The sequence below is a fragment of the Propithecus coquereli genome, unplaced genomic scaffold (assembly GCF_000956105.1).
Source record: "Propithecus coquereli isolate 6110/MARCELLA unplaced genomic scaffold, Pcoq_1.0 Scaffold73, whole genome shotgun sequence".
Lineage (NCBI taxonomy): Eukaryota > Metazoa > Chordata > Mammalia > Primates > Indriidae > Propithecus > Propithecus coquereli.
This window is the reverse complement of record NW_012153396.1, coordinates 3,771,622-3,788,617: the sequence shown is the minus strand read 5'-3', so window position 1 is coordinate 3,788,617 and position 16,996 is coordinate 3,771,622. Positions and strand designations below refer to the sequence as shown.

The 16,996-nt window shown below is 52.3% G+C and overlaps 2 protein-coding genes across 2 annotated transcripts in view; one reads left to right on the top strand and one right to left on the bottom strand.

Moving 5' to 3' along the window:
• Positions 1–9,314, top strand: part of ACTR1A (ARP1 actin-related protein 1 homolog A, centractin alpha (yeast)) — a 16,828-nt gene extending 7,514 nt beyond the window's left edge. Inside the window, exons 2-11 of the mRNA XM_012661693.1 lie at positions 261–325; positions 1,515–1,590; positions 2,326–2,451; positions 3,266–3,390; positions 4,735–4,951; positions 5,582–5,674; positions 6,259–6,433; positions 6,533–6,594; positions 7,398–7,438; positions 7,607–9,314. Coding sequence (XP_012517147.1) covers positions 261–325; positions 1,515–1,590; positions 2,326–2,451; positions 3,266–3,390; positions 4,735–4,951; positions 5,582–5,674; positions 6,259–6,433; positions 6,533–6,594; positions 7,398–7,438; positions 7,607–7,709 — 1,083 coding nt within the window. The 3' untranslated portion in view covers positions 7,710–9,314. The remainder of the gene's footprint in view (positions 1–260; positions 326–1,514; positions 1,591–2,325; positions 2,452–3,265; positions 3,391–4,734; positions 4,952–5,581; positions 5,675–6,258; positions 6,434–6,532; positions 6,595–7,397; positions 7,439–7,606) is intronic.
• Positions 9,315–10,899: 1,585 nt separating this feature from the next.
• On the bottom strand, positions 10,900–15,989 carry TMEM180 (transmembrane protein 180). Its single transcript, XM_012661692.1, has 8 exons — positions 15,796–15,989; positions 15,290–15,372; positions 14,267–14,719; positions 14,015–14,138; positions 13,290–13,386; positions 12,647–12,818; positions 12,377–12,570; positions 10,900–11,298 (listed from the first exon to the last, which is right to left on the bottom strand). Exons 1-8 carry the CDS (start codon positions 15,961–15,963, stop codon positions 11,036–11,038), a joined length of 1,554 nt encoding a protein of 517 aa, XP_012517146.1. The 5' UTR covers positions 15,964–15,989; the 3' UTR covers positions 10,900–11,035.
• Between the last annotated feature and the right edge of the window lie 1,007 nt (positions 15,990–16,996).

Sequence of the window (16,996 nt, the reverse complement as noted above, 5' to 3'; positions counted from 1 at the left end):
CAAAGTAAAACACGTTCAATGTAGAGAAGTCAAAGACTACAAAAAAATCAATGTGTTGAGTATACGGTGAGAGTCCTCCTCATCACCATCCCTGTCCCACCTCCCTCCCTTCCGTGTGCATTCACCTTTTCCAGGCTCACGCTAATGTATTTGTTATAAGGTCTCCCTTTCTCTCTTTAAAAAAAAAAAATGGAATCATGTAATACTTCTCTTGTTTTTGTGATGATTCTGACTTCTCTTTCTCTCTCCTCTCTCCTCAGGGATCCGGTGTGATTAAAGCTGGCTTTGCTGGTGATCAGATCCCCAAATACTGCTTTCCTAACTAGTAAGTCATTCTATAGCTTAGGCAGAAGTTTGGCTCTCAGCTTTGTTTTAGGGCTGTGGCCGGGCATGGTGGCTCACACCTGTAATACTAGCACTCTGGGAGGCCAATGCAGGAGGATTGCTTGAGGTCAGGAGTTTGAGACCAGCCTGAGCAAGAGTGAGACCCAGTCTCTACCAAAAAAGAAAAAGAAAAAAAAGAAATAAAAAAAAAACAAAACCCAGCCGGGCATCGTGGTGTGACCTGTAGTCCCAGCTACCCGGGAGGCTGAGGCAGAAGGATCGCTTAGAGCCCAGGAGTTGGAGGTTGCAGTGAGCTACAATGATGTTACGGCACTCTACCCAGGATGACAGAGTGAGATTCTGTCTCAACAACAACAACAAAAAAAACCAAGGCAACTGTTTTAGGGCTAACTGTTTTAGCCCTCCCTCTTTTAGGAAGAGGAATTCTCATTCCGGTCAGCCTTGGTACTCAAAACAACAACAAGCAAGGGACAGGAGCTGGGTTTGAAGTAAGCAAAGAAAGTAGTTACCTACATGATAACGATTTGAGAGGCACAGGCAAGGGGCCTCTTTTTTTAAATCTGACTTCATCTAATGCCAAAAATGTTATCACTGGCGACTCCAGGCTTTGGATGATTGCCTTTTCATGGAGCCCTCTTTTTAAACTTCTCCTATCACCCAGGCTGGGGTTAACATTAAACCATACTGCAGACAAAAGGGCACAGAGGCCTAGGGAAGGGGCTTCAAGGGGGAGGAAAAGGAAGAGGCTATCTGTTCAACTTACAGCATCACAGTTTTTCTTAGTAGAGGTCCGAAGGAGACTAAAATGTTTTGAGTTAACCGTTTATATTTACAAATTCTTATTTCCTTATCTCTCTTGGTCTGCACATACATTGGGAAAAGAGAAGAACTAAAAATACTGAATCCTCTAAAATTTCTTTTAATTATTTATAAAGTAATATAAATATAATAAAAATATGAAATAATATATAAATAACTTAAATAATACCTGTTCATTGTAGAAATTGTGGAAAATACAGAAAAGTATAAAGAAGAAAATCAAAATCGACTATAAGCTCACTCCTCACAGATAATCACAGTAGAATTTGAGTATGCATGTGCATCTCTACATCCTTCTTGCGTTCTGTCAAGAAATGAAAAATGATGGTCCTCCCTGCTCTTCTTTCTAGTGTGGGCAGACCCAAGCATGTTCGTGTCATGGCAGGAGCCCTCGAAGGTGATATCTTCATTGGCCCCAAAGCTGAGGTAATTCCCAGGCCTACAGAACAAGCCACAAACCAGCAGAGGACTCCTTATTCACCACATGGGAAATGTCCCAGCAGTTGGACACAGCCATGAGTAAAAGGAGAAATTTTCTCTTAAAATTTCCCTTTTGGTTCTGTCATCCTAGGCCTAGGTGGCTTATTTCTCCCAGGAGCAGCCTCTGGTCTTGGAGAAGAAATATCTGGAAACCCCACTTTGGGAAACACTGAGACCAGTCTTGAAAACAGGGCTATTACCTTATCTTTTACATTCTGTCACTGCCTTGCCAATGATCAAATTGCCTGGCTTGGTTACTTTTTTGGCAAAAGGGATTCAAGAGGGAGAGCCTGGCTGGCATACCCAAGGGATGAGTTAATTAGCACAGTTTTGGCAGAGCCCTAAGGCAGCCTCTAGTAGCAGAACAACAGAATCATTGTTGCCAACTTTGGCTTCAAATGCTGAGACCCAGAGGTGGGAGCAGGAGATATGTCCTGGAATCAGGTAACGAAGAAGCACCTGAGGGCCCATGGAGATGCAGAGGCCCTCTGCTATGCTAGCTGTTTGGAAAGCAAAGGCAGTTTGCAGTATACAGTCTGGAGACTTGAAGAATAGGTGCCCACCTTTAACCATGGCTGAGGACAGTGGAGTGGGAACTCAGGAAGCTGAGGCTAATCACTTGCACAGCTCAGTCCTGGGAGAGGAGGGTCCTGGACTTCAAGTCCTGTTCTCTTTCCCTAGGAGCACCGAGGGCTGCTCTCAATCCGCTACCCCATGGAGCACGGCATCGTCAAGGACTGGAATGACATGGAACGCATCTGGCAATATGTCTATTCTAAGGACCAGCTCCAGACTTTCTCAGAGGAGGTGAGGGTCCTGTGTATAGGGCACCCCTATGGAGTATGCAAAACTGGGCAGAACCCCTGCCCCAGAGATGACGATTAACTACCAAGGGTGTTGGAGTCTCACTCTGTGCCAGGTACCAGGCCATGTGCTTTTCAGACATTTGAGTTGAATCTTCATACTATTCCTATGAGATATAGGTAGCATTATCTCATTTTACAAATAAGCAAACAGAAGCTCAGGAAAGCCAAGTAGTGTTTCCCAGATTACCCAGTGAATAAAGTAGTAGAGCTGGGATTCAAACCCACGTACTTCAGAATTCAGAGCATAATGAGCATAATGCTCATTAACGTCAAAGAAAGTAACTCTCAATTTGGAAGTGCAAAGGAAAGTGTAGGCTACATGTGTCAATTTCCAGGGGCAGGATATTTTCAGTTTTTTAAAAGCATATTCAATATTGAAATTTAATTTTCTATTTTGAGAATTTTTTAAACTATTTTTTATCATAATAATTCAGCATTTAGAGTTTAACAAAATCTTCTTGATAGTTGGAGATATACAGTAGACACGGGGGCCTGTATACAAATCTTGGAGGACAAGGAGGGGAGTGAGGGATGGAGGCAAGGGCAGAATGAGACTTTAAAGGGGGCTTGAATTTGGAAAATTGAGAACCCTACTTGGGCAGGGCTAGGTGACAGGCCCAACTTGCCTTTTTTTGGAGGGAGGGTGACAAAGGTCCCTGGACCCTCAAACCATCAAGGCAGGGGCTTCTCCCCTAGTACTAATGAGGGTGGAAGTCCGGCCTCACCCTGATTGCCTGCTGGGCTCCTTTCACCAGCATCCTGTGCTCCTAACTGAGGCGCCATTAAACCCACGGAAAAACCGGGAACGAGCTGCCGAAGTTTTCTTCGAGACCTTCAATGTGCCAGCTCTTTTCATCTCCATGCAAGCTGTGCTTAGCCTGTGAGTAGCAGCCAGCTAGCCTCGGCCCTTGGGGGGAAAGCAGTCCTTTGGCACAGTTGAGGCAGGCTCTCTTCTGGGTTGGTGCAGAGCAACTTGACACACACACACACACACACACACACACACACACACACACACACACACGCGCGCGCGATAGGGAAGTGTTAAATGACGGTGGGAAAAGGAGAAAGACTTTTGCTGAAACTGAGCACTAAGGCTTCTTAGTAGTTGAAACCAAAAGAGGAGATGTGACTGGTTTCGACTACACCCCACTGTCAGTACTCTCAGTTGGTTTGGTGGCCAAGACTTTCAGTTAGGCCTGCTGAGAAGGCCACATGCTGCTACACCTCTTCCTGAAGGCCCCTATAATGTCTTCATGCATGTATTCAGTGCTTACCGTATGGCAGGTGCTCTGCCAGGCTGGTGATACAACCTTGATCCAAGTGCCTGGACCAAGACTGTATCACCTGGGTCAGTCCCTGTTCTCATGCCCTGTCATTTCTGTCATATTCCCACCCCACCTCCCACCAGCGTTAGGCTTAGGTCTACTACAGAGATTGTACAGTGGTGACCTACCATGGGATTTGTTCAACCCTATTACAAAAATTGTAAGCTAGCATTTGAAAATTGGGAGGTGTCATATCAAAATCCACATTTCTGGCTTCTCTGAAAAAAAAAGAACATCAGGTAATACTAAGCCTGCATTTCTATAGGGCAAAAATCAGCTGCCATGGAATAATGGCGGCCATTTTAGAAAATGCTTTGCAAGCCTGGCTTCTTTACCACACTCCGCCCCATTCTCTATTGCCCACCCAACACGAAGGCTGAATGTCAGTTGCTATTTATCAAACATTGTGGGTTTTTTCCCTCATCTTCACAGAAATATTTTTCTGTATCCAAAGAGAGAAAACTAAAGACAGACCTAGAAGGCCATGTGGGGGGAAAAAACTATTTTTTTTATGGAAGTGAAAAATACTCTTACTTTCCTTTATTCACTTACTTTTCCTGCCTGACCCTAGTAAGCATTTGAGTTTTTTTCCTCATCTAGGAAGGTGAGCTGCCCCCGAGCCTGGGTCTGTGAGGCAGCTGAAGGCCAGGCCATCTCAGAATGCAAGGCCCGCTCTACACGTGGGTGGGGAGCTTGGAGGAGCTCAGCCGCTTTCATTCAGGTGTTCCAAGGCTTGCTTCCACACTTGGGCTTCCTTAGTGCCCCGTCCGTTCTAAGGCCCCTGGAGAAAGGCAGGCCCAACCTTTAGTTTAGCTGACGCTGAACTCTAAAAAGAAGTGGGTTTCTTCCCAGAGTGAGGAGGAGGACTTAGTGATGGTTTGCCCTCTTTGCCTCAGTTATGCCACAGGGAGGACCACGGGTGTGGTGCTGGATTCTGGGGATGGCGTCACCCATGCCGTGCCCATTTACGAGGGCTTTGCCATGCCCCACTCTATCATGCGCATCGACATCGCTGGCCGGGACGTCTCTCGCTTCCTTCGCCTCTACCTGCGTAAGGAGGGCTATGATTTCCACTCATCCTCCGAATTTGAGATTGTCAAGGCCATAAAAGAAGTGAGTGATGCCTCGTGGGCCTAGGGATGGGATGGGGAATGGGAGGGGAGCAGCCAGGACGTCGGTCACCAGCAAGTGAAGAAAGATGAAGCTCCTGCCTGGGTTCCCAGGTCGGGCCCTGTTCTCCCCAGCCAGGCCTCCTGGCAGGGAGGTGACAGATTGGCCTTCCTGAAGTGCTGCCATCTTGTGGGAGGAAAGGGAGCTGTTCCCAGGTGCTCAATATGTTTTTTATGCCTTATGTACAGATTATATAAGTTCTTTCACATCCTTGAAATAGTCATAATACTTTTTTTCTTTTTAAGTAAATTGAACCATATGAGTAGTAGAAGGAGACAGATGCCTGGGCCTGGGGTAAAATTAGGCTGTGGTCTCAGACCCAGGATCCAGAGAGCCAAGTTTCCAAGCTTGCCCACCAGGAAGGTGGAGCAGGTGAGAGTTCACATCCCTAGGGCCACCCAGTGAAGGCCAACAGAGACCTCCCTGCTCCTGCTTCTGGGCAGCAGCTCCTGTGACCATTAGGGCAATCACTGCAAATAGACGGGTTTCTACACAGCATGTTCCTGTCCTGGGACTATGACCAGGTGTGGGCCAGATGTCCCGCCCGCCTGACTGTTGTGCTTGGTCCCACAGAGAGCCTGCTACCTATCCATAAACCCCCAGAAGGATGAAACACTGGAGACAGAGAAGGCTCAGTACTACCTGCCTGATGGTAGCACCATTGAGGTAAGTGGCTGGACTCCCCACCCCCACAGTCCCCTCAGGCCCACAGAAGCTCTAGGCCCAAACAGAACAGCCCTGAGGGCTGGAGCCCGATGCACAGTGAAACTCCTGAGCAGCACGAGTGGCCCTGCCTCCTGCAGAGGAGGTGCCATGTGGAGGGGAGAGGGCTCCAGAGGGATTTTCCCAAGTCAGGTATGGGTTTAGGAAGGGAGATGCTTAGTGCTGTCCTTAACCACTCCTGGGCATAGTACAGGATGAGTTGCCACTCCCTTGAACTCCCATTGATAGGAAGAAATTTCCATGAGTGAATAAATTCATGTAGTAATGCCAAAGATCTTTTGCTTATAAAATGTCAGGGCTAGGGTTAAACGTAGGAGCTTCCCCTCTGTAGTTTCCCAGAAGCCCAATTTGTTCACAGGAGCAATATCTTTGTTCCTTGAGGCCCTTGACACATAGTGTCTGTCTTGAACCTGGCCTTCATAGCGGCCTGGTTAGTAAGAGATGTGCAGAGGGGCCTCTTCCATTCCCACTCCCAAAGGGAACTCATTCCCAGCGCCAACCTCTAAAGCTGGCCCTCCACCCTGCAGATTGGTCCTTCCCGATTCCGGGCCCCTGAGCTGCTGTTCAGGCCAGACTTGATTGGTGAGGAGAGTGAGGGCATCCACGAAGTCCTGGTGTTTGCCATCCAGAAGTCTGACATGGACCTGCGGCGCACACTTTTCTCCAACATTGTCCTCTCGGGAGGCTCCACCCTATTCAAAGGTTGGTCTTTGCTCTTGTGGCCTTGTGACTGGAAACATTCAGATCCTGCTGGGCCCAGACACCCAGAGAAGTGACTTGAGATTCTCCTTTTCTGCTTAGGTTTTGGTGACAGGCTACTGAGTGAAGTGAAGAAACTGGCTCCAAAAGACGTGAAGATTAGGGTAGGAGCATGGTGGGGGCTGGCCTGGGTGGGCCTGGAGTGCCACGTGGTGTGGCCTCCCTCTGGCTCTGCCCAAGCTCTTCGGGCAGCCAGGGCTCTGTAGCTAGCACCAGACGGCTCCCAGCTTACACACTGACCCTGAGATCTAGGTCAGCCAGGGAGGTTCCGTTCTCATTCTCCCTCTTCACTCAAAAGGAAGGCTGTTCTAATATCCAGATATGGCAGGGCCCTAGGTTGAGGGCCCCAGGTGTGACCTTTCAGGGAAACTAAAAGTGACAGGAGATTAGCTGGGTATGGTGGCATGCTCATGTAGTCATAGCTCCTTGGGAGGCTGAGGTGGGAGGATCACTTGAGACCAGGAGTTCAAGACCAGCCTAGGCAACATAGCAAGACCCTGTTTCTTAAAAAAAGAAAAAATTGACAGGAGATTGACTTTTACTGCTGCTGTGCCCCTTGACCAGGTGGCTCCCCGTCACAGTCTGACTTAGTGACGGTAAAGGGAGCTGGCTACCTGAGGAGGGATCCTCAATGAAGGAGTGTGGTTCCTGCCCTGGAGTCTGTTGCCCCCAGGCCCCAGGTAGCTCCAGCTTCCCTGGGAGCCGTAGATACTCAGGGCTGCTGGAAACCTGCTTCCCCAGATGAGTGTCGGGCTGGCCACACTACCCTCCAGAGAGGCCACAGGGTCCAGCAGGGCAGAGCTTAGGCCTGGCGTGTGAAACGCATCCTCTGCCTTGGGCAGTGAGAGGAGTATTATAAGGGAAAGGGAGGAATGGGAGTCTCAGGTTCTTTCCACCACCTTTGCAGATATCCGCACCTCAGGAGAGACTGTATTCCACATGGATTGGGTGAGTGGCTCTTCCAGGAGAAAGAGGGGAATGGGAGGGCATGGATAAGCCCTCATCACCGCATCCCTTTAAAGAAAAGCCTGATTTGGTTTGGCCCCAGGGGTCTGGCTGGCTCCACGAACACCCACTTCTCTCCTACACTGTTCCTTTGGATTCCCTCCACTGCAGGGGCTCTATCCTTGCCTCCCTGGACACCTTTAAGAAGATGTGGGTCTCCAAGAAGGAATATGAGGAAGACGGTGCCCGATCCATCCACAGGAAAACCTTCTAATGTTGGGACATCATCTTCACCTCTCTCTGAAGTTAACTCCACTTTAAAACTCGCTTTCTTGAGTCGGAGTGTTTGCGAGGAACTGCCTGTGTGTGTGAGTGTGTGTGTGTGGGTATGAGAGTGTGTGCACATGTGTGAGTGCGTGTGGCCCGGGGATCCCTGGGCCCAGAAAGGACGATGGACTACCCACAGTGGCGATGGCCTGAGGCCTGAGGTTGACCACTAACTGGCCTGACAGGGAAGAGTGCTGGCAGAGGCCATGCTGCTTCCCCGGCTGAGCCTTTGGCTGGCTGCGTGGGCCTACGTTTACTACCACAGGGAGACGGAGAGGGAGGTAAGCCAATCCCCCGGGAGACCTTGCTGCTGCCCACCAGGCTGGGCCGGCCCCATCCCCACCCCCAGAGGCCCAGGCAACTGCTGCCTCCCCTTGCTCGTCACTCTGTTCTCGATGCCTCCTGACCACGTGCTGAGAGGACTGGGGCTGGGGCTGAGTCCTGTCTGGTTGTGTCGCCATTTTGGTTTGGGAGGCTGGAAGAACACTCTAGGAGTGGTTACAGAGACTCTGGGGTCAGGAGAGAACAGGAGGTCCTCAAGTTCACCTGGGGACCACGCCAGGCATTGGAGGAGGGCAGGAGTCATGCTACTTCTGGTTGGCTGCAGAGCTAATGCTGCAAGCCCAGCCAGTCCCCTTTTAGGTCTCGGGAGAGTTTAAGGAGCCTCCAGGTCCTGTCCTCGCTTTTCATTCATCCTTGTTGCAATGCCATCTTCAGTTTTACTTATTGAAGTGTTTGTTCGGTGAGGGGCTGGAGAGGGGGAGCTCACCACCTCCCGCCCTGTTCACACTAATGTTTACAGACCTACACTTAGCCTAGCACCCAGGGCCCTGCCTCTCCCTGCTGCTGAGCTGACAGTATCCATAGGCTGCAGGAGCACTTGGGATTGCAGGCTACACTGAAATGCACTCCCACCAGCCTCTCTCTCCCTCTTCTACTGGCTGGAATGAACAGGCTGGTTGCTGGCTGGATTCTCTGAAACAGGAGGTACAATCACTCTTTGGCAGAGACCCCAGGCAAAGGAGGGTTTTAGAGCTCTAGTACCCTTAGGACTGGAGAAAACTGCAATTAACCAAGTTGCCTTTGCCACTCTAGCTGACCAGAGGACTAGGTTGTGGGGGTGGGACAGCCCCCTCTGGGCTGATCTTGTGCCATTCTTGACTTTGGGCCTGTTTGGTTAGGGAGGGAGAGGACCAGATGCTGATGGGCCCAGGCCTGACTTCTCAGAGTGGTCCAAAGCCCTTCAGCCCAGATCATGCAAAGCCGGGGCCAGCCTGTTTTCACCGGCACCGTCACCCGTGACACCAAGACCCACCCTAATCCCAGATTCCAGGCAGTATTCTCTCCTACGCCATCCTGTGACCAAAGGCCCCTGCCAGATGTGGGCCACAGCAGCAGGTGTGTGTGAAAGCAGTGTGGCGCCCCGCGGACTGCATAACCAGCTCACCTCCCTTCTCTTAGCCCAAGCCTGTCCCTCGTACAGCCTCGCACAAACCATGTTGCCTGGTGGGGCCCAGTGTACTGAAATAAAGTCGTTCCAATAGACACATCAGCGGGACCTCTTTCTGTCTGTGGCCGTTGCTGGGTGGGAAGAAGGACGAGCGGTGTTCCTGAATCTGAGGTGGTGACTGGGCCTGGTCTGTCCTCTAGAGGGCACTGTTGCACCAGCCAGATTCACCTCGGCTGCCGCCCAAGTTCCAGCCTGTGGGGGTGGATGCGGAGAAAATCACGTTCACACCAACGCCCAGGTTCAAGAACTGGGAGTCCCACCCCTGTGTACACACTCAAGCCCATGGGTGAGACTCAACTCTGAATGACAGGAGCAGCTCTTGACATCCCTGAAATCAGAGGTTCTCAAAACTTTCATGTGTATCAGAAGCAGTTTCTGGGACCCACACTCAAGATACCCATTTTAAACCTGCACTTTGGGGGAAATTACCAGGTGCTTGACAAATGTTAACCCATTTAATCTTCCCAATAACCCTGCAAAGTGTAGGTGTTTTTATTATCCATTGTACAGATGAAGATCTGGAGCCACAAAAAATCAAGCAATTTCCCAAAGCTCTGCCCTTTATTAGCTTGGATGTGAACCCAGCCATAGAGCCTACATTTTTAGCCACTATGCAGACTCTCAGAAACCACTGGCTTAGAGCAATGGTTCTCAACTGGGATCAATTTGCCTCCCAGGATGCATCTGGCAATGTCTGGACATGTGTTTGGTGTCACAACTGGAGGAAGGGGAGGTGCTACTGGCACCTAGCAGGTAGAAGCCAGAGATGCTGCTGAATGTCCACAACAAAGAGTTATCTGGCCCCAAATGTCTCTAGTGCCAAGGTTGACAAATGCTGGCCTGCAGCAGTGGTTTTCATCCCATCTGCATGATAAAAATCACCTACAGAAATTTCCCAAATCTGAGAAACCTCTGGCCTATAAGAGGCTCCTCCTCTGACTCCCATGTCCAGCAGTGGTACAAGGGAAATGCACTGGGGCTGCTGGCTCCAGGCCCAAAGGTCATTTTGGTCCCCAGCACCTATGCAGCTACCAACCTGCATTTTTCTCCCTGGCACCTCAGGGAATCTGATGCAGGTAACACCATTCCTTTGCAAAAATGCTCCCAGGTACTTTTTCTAGTCAGTGAGGAGTCCTGACCCCCAACCCACCACTCACACACACAGCACAGACCTGAGGAATAGGAATGACTGGCTTTAATCAGTCTGTAACAAAATCACCCTCTGGAGGCCTAGTGGACTGGGGGAGCCCTACAGCAGGGGAGATGTGCTATGTCCAGCACAGCTGAAGCAGAGAACCCTCTGAGAGAAACCACTGGAAGGGTGGAAGGAGGGACTGTGGGATGGACAGCTTCCCCTGACTGGGCAGAAGGGAGCAGATGCAGTATCAAAAGTGGTTCCTGAGCACACCTGAGTAGCCAGCCCCAGCCAGGCAGTGGGATGGGCCTCCAAGCCCCACGCCAACCCCATGTGCACGCAGGGCAGCCCCGTCCCTTCTTGGTCCTCTTCTTTCCTCCTGCCCCACAAGGGAAGCAGGTCTCAGGCCCCTGAGCTCATTTGGCCCAGCCCTTGCCCAAGCTGGGCCAGGCAGCTAAGCAGGGGCTTAGACCTCAGTGACAAGTGTGGCTCAGCCCCAGGAGCTTCCACCCTGCCATCTGTCCTCCACGCCACACCTGAGGAAGGTGGAGGAGCAGGACGCTGGTAAAAGTGGCTCCTGCCCTGGGCTTCAGGCAGTGTCCTCAGCAGGGTGGCCTTGCTGCACCTCTCACACCGTCTTAATGTCCAGGGTTTGGGCCCGTGACAAGTTCTGGCGCTGGGCCTTGACCATGTGCAGGCGTCTCCCGTGCAGCGTGAACTGGGACCAGGTGAAGAGCTGCAGCAGAGCACAGGTGATGGGCACCAGCACCAACAGATAGAAGCAGCCCTGGCGGAGCGTTGGGGCCTGCGCAGGGGCTGGGGCTGGGGGCTCTGGCCAGGGCTGGGCACTCCCTACAGGGGTCATTGGGGGCTGCTGGAAAAGGTCGTGACCTAGGACGAGGGCACAGAAAAGACATGATCAGCCAATTCCCCTTCAAGCGCTGGTTCCCTCTAAAGGCCATGGTGTGACATCTCAAACATCACACGCACATGTCCAAACCACAACTCTCAATTCCCCCCACCCCCCAAACCCGCTCCTCCCCCAGTCTTCCCTTCTCAGTGAAGGGTACCACCCCCCATCCAATAACGCAGACCAAACGCCCCAAAAATCACCCTCAATTCCTCGCTTCAGTGTACTCTATCACTCCCCAACATCCAATCCATCTCCCCCCAACGCCAAAACATACCACACCACCACCCTGGCCTAAGCCTCCATGGCCTCTGCTAGTCTCCCAGTCGTCTCCCTGCTGTTCCCACCCCAGCCTCCTACAATCTGTTCTCCATACAACAGCCACAGTGAACTTTAAAACACATAAATCTGACCACGTCACTTCCCCACTTAAAACTCTCTCAATAGCTTCCCTTTGACTGAAAATAAAACCCAAACCCTGCCCGATCGACAGAGCCCTCTTCACTTTTCCAGCCCCATCTCCTAACCACTCCTGAAACCTTGGGCCTTTGCACTTGCTGTTCCCTCTGTCGGGGACGCACTGAGCTCTTTTCTAGACCAAACCCTTGCCATTCAGTTCACATCCTGAGCGTACCCTCTCAGAGAAGCCTTTTCTGATCACACCAAGTAGCTTCTCGGTCACACTGTCTCACATCTCCCTAATTTTTACTATGGCACTTATCCCTACCTGATGGTTTTCTTGTTTGACTGTTTATTGCCAACCCTACCCCTACCCGATTAGAATATAAGCTCCGTGATGGCAAAGACCTTTTCTGTCTTATTCATTGTTATCTCCCCAGCACTCAGAGCCTGCACAGAGAAGGAATTCTGTACATATTTGTTGAGTGAATGAATGAATGAACTAAGAAAGAATGGAGGAATCTGAGAGCCAATGCCTCTACCCATGTGGGGAGGGGCCAGTTGCCATCCTCTCTCGTTCACTGGACCCAGGCTCGCCAGCTGGGTGAGCTGTGCCCCCTGGAGCCTCAGGGAGCCCCTTCCTTTCTCCTGGGCCCTCACCTGTGTAGAAGCAGAGCAGCCAGGTGCCCAGCAACGGGGCAAAGGTCTGGCCCGGCTTGGTCACGAGGGCAACCATGCCAAAGAGAAGCGCCGAGGCCGCCTGCTTGCGGTGGTTCAGCACCAGGTCCTCGTCCACCAGGTCAGTGACCACTAAGGTCAGCAGCTTACAGGTGCCCTCCGTGAAGACACGGTTGCTGGGTTGGAGAGAGAGCGCGGCAGGAGTGAAGGGGTAGGACAGAGGCGCGGGGGCGAGGGTGGGCAGGAGCATACCTGGCAATGAAGAGGCAGAGCAAGCCGAGGTGGTCCGGGCCAGCCAGCAGCATGAGCAGGCTAAGGCCCAGCTTGAGCAGGAAGAGCCCCCGCACCACAGCGTAGACACCCCAGCGTCGGCACAGGGGCAGGAAGTAGAGGTTGTTGAGATGGGGCGCAACATAGGAGATGCCTGGGGAGGGGCGGTGGGGCACCAGCCTGTCATGGGCACAGCTGCAGCTTCAGTGACTGCCCACATCTGACTGCATTTGTAGCGCACTCATGATGTGCTGCGCTCTGTGCTAAGAGCTTCACACTCTTCTATTTAATCCTCCCAACGCTTCCAGGTAAGTACTATTAATATCCCTACTTCACAGATGAGAAAGGGAGGCTTTAGTCCTCCGGCTAACCAGCCACTGCACTGCATCGCCTCAGGGTGGCACCATCTCCTAGAAACCCGACATGAGAGCAGCCCTACCCCCCACACCCACGACAGGCTCCTGCTCCCACCCCCTCTCCGGGAAAGCAAAGCTGGGGGCTGGAGGTGCGGCCCCCACCCTCTGCCACCTGAGTCCCAGCTGGTGAGGTGGCTGTGCCTGCAGCTGGCTAGGAGTTCTGGGGTACAAGCCTCTGTCCTTCCAGTCTGCCCGGGGCACACACTCACCCAACAAGATGGAGCCCGTGGAGAGGGAGATGTGGTCCGACAACAGGTGCTCCAGGAAGAGGGGGAAGAAGTTGCTGTTGAAATGGCAGTGGAAGACCTGCAACCCGACGGGGACAGTGAGGAGGCTGCCAGCCAGGAGGGACGCCAGTAGGGCTGGAAGCCAATAGGGGAGCACATGTCCCCTGGTCCTCAGAGCAGCAGGCCTTTATCCCCAGGTCCCTAAACATGCAACATGCCAGAACAAAACCTAAAACCACATTCCTGCTGCTTATCTGATTTTGTTAGAAGGCATGATAAAATAGTATTGGAACAATGAAAGGTTTTTCTTTTTAATTGAAACACCTTTTTCATAACATAAAAACAATTTATTTCTAAGTTTGGCTACATGTGTTATATACTAAATGTGTTTTAGGTGTGGCCCTTGGTGTTTTCAAAAGATTGTCACAGAGTCCCCAAAGGGAGCATCTCTCTTTCATATCCTCACTTTACAGGTGAGGACAGGGCTGCCCAGAGTCGCCGAGACCTGCCCGAGATCACACGGGAAGGGAGGGGATCAGATGGTGCTAGAGTCCGGGTCTCCTGACTCCCCAACCTGTGTTCCTGCCACTGAATCATCCAGCAGTCCTCAGGGTGGCCCAGAATCGAGTTCCCAGCTCTTAAGGAAACTGTCCCCTTGAGTGAGGCTTAGCCCAGCCGTGGAGGGGCCTAGGGGCTGCTCCCTGTACCTGCACCAGGTCCATGCCCACGAACCACAGGAAGTTCCGGTGGCGTGCCAGCTGCCGGAGGTACTGGCCCAAGGTGACACTGCCCACTTCCTCACTGCCCACAAGCAGCTCCTCTCCACACAGGCTGCGGGGCAGAAGGAAGTTGAGAACTGCCTGGGGCTGGGCCAGAGTCATCCTCCACCCCAGGGCAGCCACTGAAATCAGACCCAGAAGAGTGCTGGTGGGAACCCGGGCCCAGGGCTGGCCACTCACCCGCCATCCACAGCCAGGGCTGAGCACCCGGGCTCCCTCCTGGCCACTTCGACCCGCCGCCTCAGCAGTTGTGTGGCTCCCAGAAAGCCCAGCCCAGAGCCGGCGGCCAGTGTCACGCAGAAGGCGCGGAAGGAGGAGAAATCCTCCTTGTTCCAAAAGGCGTAGGAGGCAAAGACAGAGAGCGAGCCAGCCGCACTGAAGAGGGAGCAGCAGAAGTTGAGATGGGTGCGATCGTGGGCCGAGAGGGCCAGGTCAGCCAGCAAGGCGTGGTGGTGCAGGTCTACGAGTGTCAGGAAGCCATCATACAAGCACAGGCACAGCAAGAACTGCAGGCCGGCCGGGGCCCAGGGCACCCAGAACGCCAGGAACGACAGCGCCAGCAGCGGCCCGTGCCAGCTCAGCGCCCGCACGCGGGCCAGCACCACGGCCCTCGAGGAGAGCCCAGCACCCGACCTGCCAGGGAAAGGAGGGCTGTTGAGAGGTGCTCTTTCAGCCTTGGCAGGCCCCGGCTCCTCCTGCCCAGGTCCTGGGGCGGGGGATGGAGGCCCAGAGTGTGGGACTCACAACAGTGTGGCCCCACTGTGCCCCAAGTCCCCAGCCTTCAATTTAGGAAGCACAACTCACCAATGGGTACACTGTCCTTTGCCCCAATCTCTTCCCTTAGTAGCCTGTCGGGGCTGATGGCCAAAGGGTGGTGGGATACCAACCTCTCAGGCTTGGAGACAGTGATAGCTCAAACAGGGATGGGGTAAAGGAATCTGCTGGAAGCAGCAGAAGGTGTTTGCAGCACAGCCAAGCCAACCTGGGGTAAATCTCTTCCCCTGGCGAGCAAGGCTAGGGTTAGTCAAGGCTATTCCTCCAGCCTGGACAGAACCTGCCCTGGACCCCAGGAGTAAGGGGACATGGACAATCCCTGAAATAGTCTCCCTTCTTTCACCCTGACAAACACAGGCAGGGGTCCTCTAGCCCTGGGAGCAGTGGGGTGGGACTGAACCAGTTATGAGCCATCCCTGAGACACAAACCGGGGCTGGGAGCCGAGGAACTGGCGGTCACTGAGCCAGCCGAAGAGGGGGTCATTGAGGCTGTTCCAGAGGAGAAACACCGTCTGCAGGCAGAGGGGAGATGGGGTAGGTGGGCTTCTCTCCAGGGTTACCCCTACCCCAGCCTGCTCACCACCCTCCCAGATGGCTGCAGCCTTCCTGCCTGCAAACCTTTGCTCTCTGCCAGCCACTGCCACTATCAGACTCCGACCCATGCAGGGCCCAGCTGTTATATGTATCCAGCTGATTAGATTAATATATGAGAACATATTATATTATACATATGAGTATTCAGAACAGTGACTACATAAGACAGTGGCCAGGAGAGCTGGTCTCATCCCCACTGAGGGTTATTGAGGCCTCCACCAGCTTTTCTTGCTGAGTCCGCCCCATGCTCCTGACGAGGCAGGACCCAGCCTGCAACCTGCGTGGCAGCCCATGCGTCCTCTCTTCTCCCACTTAGGCTAGCCGCCCAGCGCTGGCCCTACCTCTCCAACCCAGAAGGCCGTTTTGTTGATCTTGTACACTGAGACAAAGGTGTCCACGTAGTAGAGCAGGAACACATTGTGCAGGATGGAGGTGAAGAGGGCCAGGGAGCCATAGACCACAGCTGTGGGCAGGGCCAACAACCAGGTCTGGAGGTGACCCAGCCCCATGGCTGCCAGCCCAGCCTTAGCCCCAGGAACACTGAGGGCTCATGGCCATATGCAGTCTCGCCATCCTTGTCCCTGGGGAAGAAGGAGCCAGTTAGCAGCAGGGATCAGAGCCAGCTCTGCTCTTAACCTCAAACCTCTGAGTCATTTAAAAACTCATTTCCACTGGGAGAGAGTTTGTACTTAAAACAAAGCTGGGGAATCATCAATAAAATACAACTGAAATGATGCTAAGCTAGATACCACTACTCTGAAATGATGCTAAGCCAGATACCACAACGAGGAAACTGCAAAAGCCTGTGGGAAGAGAAGGGCGATATCCAAGCGCTGAGCCAGGTCGTGCGCTAGGGCTTGATGCGCAGTACCTTCTTATATCCACGCTTATGACCTTAACAGTCTGGACGTGACAACCCTGGGCCTGGGTACACACTGTACTCACAGCAAAACCTCAGGTAAGCTACTTAATCCAAGACTCAGTTTCCTCCTCTATGAAAGGTAAGAGAGGATGGTGCTGCCTACTCTGCAGAGGAACTTAAGGATTAAATGGGGTAACTTACAGAAAGTACTCAATAAACACATGTTGGTAGTGTCATTCATATTTTCACAAAATCCCTACAAAGTTTATAGTACTATTAGATTTTATAGGAGAGCAATCCCAAGCTCAGAGATGTTAAGTCATTTGACCAATGTCACACAGCAAAAAGAAAAACAGATTTCAATCCAGGCCTGTCTGACTCCAAAGCCCTTTCTGCCACTTGACCTCCCAAATCAAGTCCCTATGTGCTGTTGGGGAGAAGAGTAAAACCTGGGGTGATGTGTGCTCGGTAACAAGAGTGGTAAGATGTGGTAAGAGTCCACAACTGCTCATGCACTTTGATTTGGGAAATTCCACCTCAAGAAACTAATCCAGGCCTGGTGTGGTGGCTTATGCCTGTAATCCTAGCACTCTGGGAGGCCGAGGCAGGAAGACTGCTTGAGCTCAGGGGTTCGAGACCAGCCTGAGCAAGAGTGAGACCCCCGCCCCGTCTCTACTAAA

What these genes read in the sequence shown, in the direction of transcription:
- TMEM180 (XM_012661692.1), bottom strand. Translation starts at nt 15,963, where the DNA reads ATGGGGCTGGGTCACCTCCAGACCTGGTTGTTGGCCCTGCCCACAGCT. An exon ending in CGGCCTTCTGGGTTGGAGAG is followed by an intron (nt 15,373 to 15,795) that starts GTAGGGCCAGCG and finishes CTCTGCCTGCAG; the next exon opens with ACGGTGTTTCTCCTCTGGAA. An exon ending in GCTGCTCTGCTTCTACACAG is followed by an intron (nt 11,299 to 12,376) that starts GTGAGGGCCCAG and finishes CCCTCGTCCTAG; the next exon opens with GTCACGACCTTTTCCAGCAG.